The 12,603-nt window shown below is 37.6% G+C and overlaps 1 protein-coding gene across 1 annotated transcript; it reads left to right on the top strand.

Moving 5' to 3' along the window:
* Positions 1-257: 257 nt before the first annotated feature.
* Positions 258-4,901, top strand: LOC133851474 (probable serine/threonine-protein kinase PIX13). The gene is made up of 6 exons (XM_062287909.1): positions 258-532; positions 637-986; positions 2,434-2,569; positions 2,652-2,794; positions 3,663-3,786; positions 4,235-4,901. Exons 1-6 carry the CDS (start codon positions 466-468, stop codon positions 4,663-4,665), a joined length of 1,251 nt encoding a protein of 416 aa, XP_062143893.1. The 5' UTR covers positions 258-465; the 3' UTR covers positions 4,666-4,901.
* The last annotated feature ends 7,702 nt before the right edge of the window (positions 4,902-12,603 follow it).

Below are 12,603 nucleotides of genomic sequence, written 5' to 3'. Positions count from 1 at the left end.
CTGTCGAAACAATCATAGCCTAAATTATTTAGTGTTGAAACGAAACAGAAATATAATTTGGTGACGCACAATAAGTTCCCTCCATCTTTTGACGGGAACGCCATGGAGGCAGGGTGGACTAATTCTGCACGACACGGCACAGCCGCACAAGGGCATTGAATCGTTGACTAGTATGTCAACTACAAAAAATAGCGCCCAAGTAAAGAGGTTAAAATTGGAAACAATGATTGGCTATAAAATGGGGGCAACCATGAAACATCTTAGTGGATTCATGGTAACTGCGAAGCAAAAAAAGTCCAACAAAGAAAATGCTCTCCTCCACATATAGGAGAGTTGAAGTCCACTTTCTTCCATTGTCTCCGACTTCGAGGTTTTTCTCCAGCTAGCTTGGACAACTATTAAGAAGATTCATGACTTTTTGCTCATCTTGTTGGCCAAAGAACGCCCAAATAATCATCTGCTGATATGGGTGTTTGCTTTGGAGCTCTCTCTCGTGAACCTCATCCTGCCCCCGAGTCAACAACCACTCCAGGTACAATTAAGCACAATCGAAATTAAGTATTTTCATCACATATTCTTAATTCCAAATTGGAGTTTTTCCATTTGATCGATCATGTACTGTTTTCCATTTCTTAGTGGCACCAAGTAACGACAGCAAGAACATAGGATCGTCGGCATCGGCAACAAGCAGCAGCAGCACCGGGAAGAGTCAATTTTCAGAGGGAGCTGGTGTAAGCGTGGACGAGGTATACCCTGATGGGGAAATCTTGGAGACACCCAACTTGAAAGAATTCAGCTTTGCGGATTTGAAGACTGCCACTAGGAATTTCAAGACGGATAGTTTGTTGGGTGAGGGAGGGTTTGGGAAAGTTTTCAAGGGTTGGATGGATGAGAAGACGCTTACACCTTCTAAGGTCGGCACTGGAATGGTAGTTGCCATCAAGAAATTGAACCCAGAAAGTGTGCAAGGTTTCCAAGAGTGGCAGGTATCAATTTCAACCCTTTAATCTGCTGTTATTTTCTTTATTAATTCTGCTGCCAAAAATATCTTTAATTTTTCTGGACAAATATTATAAAAAAATAATATATATATATAGTGTACGTTGTTAATGGTGGAATCCAGCGTATGCGAATTGCGTGCCACTTGAATGATCACATGCTCTTTTGCCGTTGATATTTAATTCCTAATCCACCAATGAACAGAAAGAGATGTGGCTTTTAAGTCCTCCACGATGGTCACACTTCTAGATCATTGCATAACCCATTGATCGCGGTTGGCGGTAGCACGTGCCATTTAGGTCGTAAAGCCAGACCAATATCGAGTTTTTCTAATCTTGGTTAATTTGAAAAATTGAATCGTTTAATATCCACCAACCGGGCCATAGCTTTTTTGGTTCCCTTTTTGACACGCTTCATTTTGAGATGCACATCATACGAAAAGCATTTGAGTTTTTTTAAGGTTGTCTGAACTTGACAAGTTTTTAAGCACCGTTAGTAAGTCAAATACTAAATTAGCAGGTTAGTGTTGAGAAATCCCACTTGTTTAATTAAATAGATCAGGTTAAGATTTACCTATATAATCATATATCCATGCCTCGATGAGAACATGAATTGTCACACCTAGTTTGAAGCCCAATTAATCACAACCAAAAAAAGAACAAAAGAGTAGTTCTACTAATCCTTAAGCACAAACAATCTTCTTATCCTAGGCACACAAAGCACATACGGTATTCAAAAGGTTCCTAATTTTAAAATTTGTACATAATTTAAGACGAAATCAGATGGGGGCCATGGCCCCAAGGGTCCCTGATCCATCTCTGACATCAAGCAATGCAATAATTTGAGACAAATCATAGGGAGTGACCTAAAAACTTGGTCCAATATTGCTTCCTGTAATGTTTGACTAGACCGTCCTAAAGCTCAGAAGTTTGTAATTCATTGTAACCGTTTTGACCAACCAGATACCTTTTTGTGAGCTAACCACTGCACTAAATACCATTTGGGATTTCAGGTTCTCTCTACTTCTAAATTGTCATGTTGTTGTTGGTTCAACATGAAATCTAATGCTTTAACATGCTAACATGGTCTGTACTGATGGGCATTGTTGTAACCAGTAATGTTAAAAATTACATTTTAAACTTACCACTATCTCTCACTCTACTGACGTGGCAATACTAATCAGCCTTTGAATTATTTTTTAACAAGGGCTAATTCAAAGATTGATTCTCACTGTCACGTTAGAAAAGTGAAAAAATAGTGAGATAAAAGAGTAATTTCTTAGCAAATGACATTGATTTCTGTTTGCTATCCTAGTATTGGTACAGTATTAAGGGCATCTGCCTATGTGTTTAACCAGTTTTCTGTATTTTTAGACCTTCCGAACATCATTATTTAGATGGTTATATGTTCTTCCCTTTCCATTTGATTGTGCAGTCAGAAGTAAATTTTTTAGGAAGGCTATCTCATCCCAACTTGGTGAGGCTTTTGGGATACTGTTGGGAGGATAAAGAGCTGCTCCTTGTGTACGAGTACCTGCAGAGGGGAAGCTTGGAGAATCATCTTTTTCGAAGTAAGAATTAGAGGAGAAAATAGAACTGCTTGTTCTTGGATTATTGCATGTGTTAACTAAATGACCTTTTTTGGTTGAGCAGGGAATCCAAACATTGAACCGCTTTCTTGGGACATACGACTGAAAATAGCTATTGGAGCAGCTCGTGGCCTGGCTTTCTTGCACACTTCAGAAAAGAAAGTCATATACAGAGATTTTAAGGCCTCAAATATACTGCTTGATGGGGTTTGTCTCTCTCTCTCTCTCTCTCTCTTTGATACATATCTTCTTTTCTACTTCCAGTTTTAGTTTAATGCTCTAATTTGTTGCTGATAATATAGGAACTCAAAACCAGATAGGAAAGCTAGCTGCTTTGTTGAAATGATCGGTGGCATCTCATTATTCCAAATTCCTTCTTGTTTCCTTTTACTTTTATAAGTAAAAAGATTTCATTAAAAACCAAAGGGTGCACCCAAGTACACACGAACTATACAAGAGAAACGTCTAAATAAGAAAAGAAAAGTCATGAAAACTAGAAATGTGCAAAAAAATCTTAAGCAGCTATCCACTAAAAAAGGGAATGGAAAAATAAGGCCTTTCGCTCCGCTCATTTCTTTTTCTCCAAATGCACCACATCAAACAGATCAAGATCATCTTCCACAAACCATCACTTTGAGAATTACTGATCTTCTTTCTCCAACAAGCGATGAGATCTTTGACCCAATGAGACATGACCCACTTAAGCCGAAAAGACCAAAAATAGACTACCATAAGGCACTGGCTATCTTGCAATGGAGCAAAAGTTGGCTAATCATCTTTGGCTACCAAATGCATCATTTTTCTCTGTTTGATTGATGATGAGACACTAGAGAAGATATGTAAACCTGAATAATCAAATACAGTACTAGTATTACTTAAATTTTTGGTTAATCTCTCTCACACACAAAAATATACATTGAATCTTGTTTGTAGCAAAACTTGGTGTTTTCTACCATATAGTAACATACTCTCATCACCCAATACCCATATTACATAGATATTTCAAGAATATTGCATACATAGTGCTAATATTCTCTGTTATTTATTTTCCACTTTTCCTTTTATGCTTCCACAGATGTACAATGCAAAAATCTCAGATTTTGGGTTGGCAAAATTGGGGCCTTCTGGTGGTGACACACATGTGACAACCAGGGTTATGGGCACATATGGTTACGCTGCCCCGGAATATATTGCAACAGGTAATGACATCTCTCAACAAAGTCTAGAAATTTAATACTTTATGGAAAGAGAGATATCATATTGAAGGGTTTGGCTTGGGTTACTGAAATTCATAACATGACAACATGTCTCAATTCTAACGCGTACAGTTTCAGTCCAACTGAAATTGGACCCAAGCCGAATCCATTTTTGAAAGTCCCGTTATTTAGTCACACAAATGAAGTTGGTCTAGTTTTACAGTTGAGTTTATAGACATCCTTGGCATTGAAGTGCAAGAGAAATATGTAGGTTGTATAATTGTACCAAGTGGATTGATAAAACAAACATATAAGAGAAATCAAAATTTCAAATATATGCTTTATTATATGGCGATTTAAGCTGAATCAGGCCAGAACGGTAAAAACAGTCTTATATTTTGCAGCCAAGGAGATAAGCTAATATGCCTGCCTCTGTACTGTTCTTCAACAGGTCATTTGTACGTGAAGAGTGATGTGTATGGCTTTGGCGTAGTGCTGCTTGAACTGCTAACAGGCCTTCGGGCACTTGATACAAAAAGGCCTAACGGACAGCAAACTCTGGTGGAGTGGCGTAAGCCATGTCTTTCTAGCAAGGCAAAGCTGAAAACCATCATGGACACGCGGATGGAGGGCCAGTATTCATCCAAGGCTGCGATGGAGGCAGCGAAACTGACTCTAAAATGCCTAGCGTTTGATCCTAAAAGCCGACCTTCCATGAAAGAAGTTGTGGAGGTATTGGAAGGGATTGAAGCAATGAATAAGCAAAAACCAAAAGAATCCAAAATAAAATCTGCTACTACAGCTCATCGCCATCGCCATGGCCAACAACCTACTCATCATCGTTCTCCATTTCACACCGGGCACCATGCTGCTGAGTGCTGACATTTGAAGTAATCTGGTTTGATTTGTTCGATTCATTTTTGTTTAATTTTTTTTTTTTTTTTTTTTTTTTGTCTACGTATCTCTTTGGATTCATTACAAATTTTGTTGTTGTCCCTCACCATTTCTGCTCAATGGGATGAGTGCGTTGTAATAGTCCAATGTAATCATGAATAGAGTGAAAAATGTCCTAGCTAGGGTATTTTAACTGGTTTTTCAATTATTTTTATTCTGCTTAATCATGGTCGAGATTAAATTTTATAGATATAATATAACGACGTATATATATTTTGCTACATGTTGTCATTTCAATTAAATTTTTTAAATGATGTGACACAATGTACACCGTTAGATACAACAAAACAAAATTTATAATAAAATGATTTCTCTTTGAGTAATGTTATTTAGTAGACTGCACTTGCTATACAATTTGATGATATGGTAGTGAAACTCAACCTCTAGATCTGCACTTGAAAAGAAAAGAAAAAATGCTGATTTTCACGACCATATATGTCATGTCATCCTAGTGGTATGGCATTTGTATAATATTCTACTAAATATCATCACTCTCTCCATTTCAAGTGAAATAATTATACGAGGTCTATCAAATTATTCCTAGATGTAGAGGCACATATGGTTAGGTTTGACAAGAGGCCGTTTTGGCCGCTCTCGAATCATCTTAGTGGTCAAGCCACCTCTAAGCAATTTTGGGGTGGCTTGCTCCAATGAGTGATTGTTATACAACTCTTAACATAATTCTTGTACAATTTTTTTTTCAAACCAACTATTGGATATGTTTTTGAGATGTGTTATTTGTACACACATTATGTATACAAAATTACAAATATCATTAGCCTGTGTTTTCCTATATATGGGTCTTATATATTCAATAGTTTATTAAAAAAAAGTTGTTGGTTATACAAGAGTTGTACAACAATCATTTATTGGCTTGCACTACTCAGTAGTGTTTCAAGGATAGTCAAACCATCTCAAAGGTGTTTTTGTTATTTGATTGACCTTTGCAGTGAATGTGGGCTGATATGGAAAGCCAAGTGACACATTGGATGTACAAGATAAAGAGAATGTGGAGATGCAAAGAATATGGGCTGAATATGGAAAGCCCAGGGACACATGCATGTACAAGATAAAGAGAATGTGGGCTAATATGAAGTTGCATTTGCTACTTGTATTTACACTTGTATTTAATATTGTATCATAGAGATTCTAAACATTTATATTGGGTTTTTGTAAAATATTCTATAAATAATGCCATATGTCCATCATCTTGCTATGGGCTGTTTTTATCAATAATAATTTTCCAATGGTTGTTGGTACTATGTAGTTTTTATCGATGATTATTCGAAATTTAGTTTGATGTATCCTCTTCATTAGAAATCAAATGTTTTTACTTTGTTCAATTTAAAAATCTGGTTGAAAATTTATTTTCTAGTAAAATAAAACACTTTCAAAGTGATGGAGGTAGTGAATACATGTCACGGCAATTTATATCTTTTTTAACAACACATGGAATTATTCATAGAGTCACGTGTCCCCATACTCGAGAACAAAATGGCATCTCTGAACGTAAGCATAGGCATATTATGGAAGTTGGGCTTTGTTTTTTGGCACAATCTCACCTAAACACCTATTTTTGGATAGATGCTTTTCAAACTGCTATTTATCTAATTCATCAGTTACCTTCATTAGTTCTTAAACACGTGTCTCCTTATTCCAAATTATTTCAAAATGAACTTGATTACTCTATTTTACGTGTGTTTGGATGTTCTTGCTATCCTTTGCTTCGACCATGCTCTACTCATAAACTCAGCTTTTGTAGTAAACAATGCATTTTTCTTGGCTACAACTCTAATCATCGAGGTTACAGATGTCTTGACCCTATCTCTAAAAGAATTTATGTGTCCAGACATGTTATCTTTGATGAAGGTCTTTTCCTAGCAAAGGATACATGCATAGCTCCTCCGTCCTCCACCGTGGTTGCTTCGCTTTAGGCACCTCATCTCCTTTCGCTTCCTATGGTTGATTTGCCTTTAAATTCCTCAAGCTCACCTGCCACGAATTAGACTTTGCCCCCACTAGAAACTTCTTATGCCACCACTACAGACCCTCCCCACCTTGACCCATCCTTCCCCATGCCTCTGTCTTTGCAACCTCTCTCCCCTGTTGTCCCAAGCACCTGTGACCCACCTCTTGCTCTACACCTTGCACATCTTTCCCATCCACCTCCAGGCTTACATCCCATGACCACAAGGTCACGTCTTGGCATCACTAAACCGAAGCAATTCCTTGACTACTTCCTTTACTTCTTTACTAAACATCTTTTTTAGGCTATGAGTTATGTTTTTCTAGAGATTGAGCCCACACGTTTCACCCAGGCAAACTCATCTCCTGATTGGCGTCTCGCTGTGCCGCAGGAATTCGACTCTCTCATAAAAAAATGGCACTCGGAGTCTATGCCCGAAAACCACCACATTAACACCTCATTCGCAACAAATGGGTTTACAAAATTAAACGCAAACCCGATGACCCCATTGCCAGATTCAAAGCACGACTTGTGGCAAAGAGCTTTGATCAGAGGAGTGGTATTGACTACATTGAGACATTCAGTCCAATAATTAAGCCTGCTACCATTAGGCTTGTCTTGGCTCTAGCTGGCGTGCAATATGACTGGCTAGTTAAGCAACTTGATGTGTCTAATGCCTTTTTGCATGGCACATTCACTGAATATGTTTATATGGAGCAACCCAAAGGATTTATGAATCCTACCCATCCCATGCTTGTATACAAACTTCACAAAGCATTGTATGGCCTTAAGCAGGCCCCACGAGCATGGTTCAATCGGTTGTCTCTCTTATTACAAACTCGTGGTTTTTCGGGTTCCTTGGTTGACTCATCCCTCTTTGTTTTTCATGCCCATGGTACTCTCATTTCCTTAATTGTTTATGTTGATGACATCTTACTCACAGGTAATGATCAACCATCTATTTCGGCTCTATTCATGCTCTTCAACGAGACTTTCCATTGAAGGATCTTGGGGACTTAACTTTCTTCTTGGGCATTGAGGCTTTACGCACTACCACTACACTTCATCTATGGCAGACAAAGTATATCACAAATTTTCTTACAAAGACGGGTATGCTTGGAGCTAAACCTTACTCTATTTCGTTTGTGTCAGGCTCCCGACTTTCATCCTTTGATGGTGATCCCTAACCTGATCCCAGCCTCTATTGTCAAGTCATGGGTGCTTTACAATATTGCACTCTTACTAAGCCTGCCATAGCCCACTTTGTCAATCAACTGTGTCAACACTTACATGCTCCAACCACACTTCATTGGGCAGCTACTAAGCGCATACTTCGCTATATAAAGGGCACCCCCAATCATGGGCTTCTATTTTCCAAAGGTCAGCATCACTTAGAAGCTTTTTGTGTTTTTGAATGGGCTGGTAACCTCGATGATCGATGATCCACGATTGGGTATGGAATTTATTTTGGTTCATGTCTAATTTCTTGGTATGCGAAGAAGCAATCAGTTGTATCTCGATCTTCCACTGAAGAAGAGTACCGTGCTTTGTCCTGGCTACCGCTGAAATATATTGGCTCCATATGCTCTTCCAAGAACTCCATGTTCCTCTATCCATGGATCCTACAATTTGGTGTGATAACCTTGGTGCTATAGCTCTTGCTTCCAATCCTGTCTATCATGCTCGGACTAAGCATATTGAAGTTGATTATCATTTCATTCGAGAAAAGGTAATTAATCATGATATTTCGGTCAAATATATCTCTACACATGATCAAATCGCTTATATCTTTACCAAGGGGTTGTCTTACTCCCGCTTTGCCTTTCTTTGTGACAAGCTCATGGTGTTTCCCTACCCCCTTCGCTTGCGGGGGACTGTAAGTGAGAAGATCCAAGATAGGAATCATAGTGGTCCCACACCAATATCATATGTAGAGAATGTGGGCTGATATGGAGAGCCAAGGGACACATTGCATGTACAAGATAAAGAGAATATGGAGATGCAAAGAATGTGGGCTGAATATGGAAAGCCAAGGGACACAGTGCATGTACAAGATGAAGAGAATGTGGAGATGCAAAGAATGTGGGTTGAATATGGAAAGCCAAGGGACACATGCATGTACAAGATAAAAAAGAGAATGTGGGTTGATATGAAGTGGCATTTACTACTTGTATTTACACTTGTATTTAATATTGTATCATAGAGATTCTAAACATTTGTATTGGGTGTTTGTTAAATATTCTATAAATAATGCCATACGTGTAACAACCACCCTCAACGACACAATATTGTCCGCTTTTGGCTCCTCCGAACCAAACTTCCTAAGAGGTTACCCATCCTGTTATTACTTTTGCTGAAGCACGTTTAACTGCCGAGTTCTTATAAGTTCATGGCCATTACGATTTTAAAACGCGTTGTGTCAAAAAGAGTGTGAATATACATATAAGCACACCCCCATCTCCAGACGATGTGAGACGTCACAATCACCTCCTCTTCGGACCAAGCGTCCCTACTGGCGACCCTCATGAGATCACCCAATTCTTGGCGTCCCAACGAGTGCCTACTGGCGACCTTCATGGGCTTGTGCATGCTCTCCCATCTCAAGCTGGGCAATGGCTCTGATACCATTTACAATGATACAATACTGTCCGCTTTTGACTCTCCTAAACCAGGCTTCCCAGGAGGTCACTCATCTTGGTACTACTCTCGTAAAAGCACGCAAAACTACGAAGTTCAAATAGGTCCGTGACCATCATGACTTTAAAACTTGTTATGTCAAGTAGAGTGTGAATATATATATATATACACAAGCACATATCCATCCCCAAGCGATGTGGGACATCACAATATGTCCATCATCCTGATATGGGTTGTTTTTATTCATAATAATTTTCCCTTCAGAACCTTCGCTAGAGATTGTCGGTCGTTTTCCACATCTTCCATATGAGCCAAATACTCTCTCGAAACAATCAAAGCCTAAATTAAATAGAGTTGAAATGAAACAAAAAGATAATTTGGAAACGCACAATAATTATCTCCATCTTTTGATAAGAATGCCATGGAGGGTGGACTAATTCTCCAAGACACGGCACAGCCGCACAAGGGCATTGGTCGTTGACTAGTGTTACGTTAATGGTTTCTCAAACAATTAACGGGATAAATTGTTAGGTTATGAAGGAACTTAGACCTTAGGCATTGTTTGGTTTGCGGACTGACTATTCTATTAGGAAAATGAATAGTTATTCCTAGGAATAGAAGGTGGTAGAATGGAATGGTTATTCTTAATCTTTAATTTGGTAACAACTCATACACATTAATTGGAATACAATCAAAATTACTAAAAAAAACCCCATTATATATATATATATATATTAAAAAAAACTTAAATTATAAAATAAATAAAAAAATTTGAAAACTATAGGATGGTCGACCACCATAATGGGTGGTCGGCCACCCACGAAATAGCCAGGGGGTGGCCATGGCCACCCTCGAAGCCCATTTAGGGGTGGCCTGTGCCACCCCCAAATCACCCCGAGGGTGGTTGCACCACCTCCGGAACCAGATGTGGTTGACCGACCACCCCAATGCCAGCTACTGTTAAGGGGGGTGGAGTTTCGTTTCCCCTCCCCCATTTTTTTTTTTTTGAAAAAAAAAAAATTGAAAGAAAATAAAAAATAATAGTGTTTTTTTTTTGAAAAATTTAGTCTATTCCCATTGGAATATACGAGAGGATATATGTATTCCTCTTCGTAAGGGAATAGGTATTCCAATGGTAATAACTATTAAAAGGAATAGATCCATACCAAACATAAGAGTGACTATTCCTATTGAATAATCTTTCCATTCCAGGGGTCTATTCCGCAAACCAAACAAGCCCTTAGATTCTGAGAGAATCTAGACCTTTTAGGTTCTGAGGGAATATAGACATTTTCAAATACTAAGTTTGAGATTAATTATCTTTTTCCTCTTTATTAATTGATCAGCCATTAAATAGGGGATTACATAACTACAAGACTTAAACTAAAAGACTTTGAAATAAACTCCAACAAGGACTCAATTAAAGATTGCACGGCAGTGCTACAAATAATTAAAAGACATTCACTTATATAGATAACTATAACTATTATAATTTAATTAAAATACTCCTACTCTAATATAAACTTCTGTAAAGATAACTTCAAGACTTCATAAGATATGTGAGTGATCTCCTGTCTAGCCAATGTGTTCGGTCTGCTGTAGAATTATATCTTCTACTTTCACAAGTTCACAACTGATAAAGTCTATTGAGCTTTACACTTTAATAGAAGGCAACTTAAGAAAAAAAATTTGCTCAAAGTTTATAAAATTTACAACCCAAATATACTTTGACAAAGTAACCCAAACATACTTAGGCAACGTAAGGCTCTTACGAACAACTAGTGTGTCAACTACAAAAATAGCGGCCAAGTAAGAGCATTTCTAGTAGCCTCATCAAAATAGCTGTTAAAGTATTTTCAAAATTAATATGTATATAAATATTTATTTTGTGTCTTGGGAATGATTTAAAAGGAAGGTATTTAAAAGCATTAAATGAAGATAGTCCCACATGGGAAAAAGAGAAACCGAAGTTGGCATTTATAAGGCCCAACACACTTTAAGCATTTAAAGTAATGCTTAGGTGTATACTCTTATGTGTATACTATAGTACGGTGCGAAGCACCGGACGCACACGCACGCACGCGCGCGCGCGCGCGTGGCAGTGGGCTGTAGGGCGCTAGTGGCACTTTGATGGCGCACTTGGCACTTAGCACGAAGCATCGGAGCTCGGAGCGATCTAATCATGACCTTTCGATTTTGGATGGTCATGATCAATTGATCTAGTGGTTTAATCTAAACCATAGGATGCTTCTTAGGTAGATCCAATGGTCGGATTTACTGGACAATCAAATAAATAAACTGTGAGGTCAAATCACATTTGATCTAATGGTTGAGATTAATTAATAACGATCTAATGGTTATTATTAATCAATCATAGACAGTTATTTGATCTGATGGTCAGATTTAAGTGTCTGTTGAAACAGAAGTTTATGACTGTTATGGAAGCAGTTATGGACGGTTAGATTAGCAGTTATTTAAATATTATACAGAAGTAACTGCTGTCCAGTTATCAGAAATATACAGAAATAACTGCTGTACAGTGTTTTTAAAAGAAATAATAAAATTTCTTTTATCTTCAATGCTTTTTCTGATACCTTCTGTATTTTAAAAATTAAAAAGAGTCTCTGTCTGTCTCTTGATATAATAGAAAAATCTGAGAGTGTTCGGGTTTAATTTTTCGTGAGTGCAAAACGAGATTAAACAAACAGAGGTTTCTGGGCTCCATTGTATCCTGGAGAAATATTTGCTGTAACCTTTTTGCATACCTTTCTGGTGGGGGCAAATAATTTCTTAAGGAAAGCGACGTTGTAACGCGCCTTAGGAGCATTTCGTTTTTCTGCTTTCGATTATTTTCTAACAATAGCTTTTCAGTTATTTTGGTGAGCCAATTTATTGAAAATACTAAAAAATCACTCCCAGCAGCCTCACCATTTTAACCGAAAAGTTTTGATGAGTGAAATTATTCACCAATTCTGATGAGTAATATTCACTCACCAAATTTTGTTTCACCTTTCTCTCTCACATAATCAGCATACTTTTTTCCTTTTTTCTCTCATTTTCTTCTCCCATCTCTCTCACACGATAATGTCCTTATTTCAAGGATATGAAGGATTCTTTGTAAAAATATTAAATAGAGAAATAATAAAAAAAAAAATCAGAAAAATTATTATTTATATGGAATAGTGAATATTGACTAGTTAAAATGGTGAGATTGCTGAGAGAATTTTAATAAAGTGGCTCACCAGAATAAAAAAAAAAAGATA

Source organism: Alnus glutinosa, chromosome 12 (genome assembly GCF_958979055.1).
Source record: "Alnus glutinosa chromosome 12, dhAlnGlut1.1, whole genome shotgun sequence".
Taxonomy (NCBI): Eukaryota; Viridiplantae; Streptophyta; class Magnoliopsida; order Fagales; family Betulaceae; genus Alnus; species Alnus glutinosa.
This window is presented reverse-complemented; position numbering and strand designations above follow the sequence as displayed.

Excerpts from the sequence above, each read along its gene's own strand:
- LOC133851474 (XM_062287909.1), top strand. The coding sequence starts at position 466 with ATGGGTGTTTGCTTTGGAGCTCTCTCTCGTGAACCTCATCCTGCCCCC. Across the intron at positions 987-2,433 it reads AAGGTTTCCAAGAGTGGCAG|TCAGAAGTAAATTTTTTAGG; the intron begins GTATCAATTTCA and ends TTGATTGTGCAG. Across the intron at positions 2,570-2,651 it reads GGAGAATCATCTTTTTCGAA|GGAATCCAAACATTGAACCG; the intron begins GTAAGAATTAGA and ends TTGGTTGAGCAG.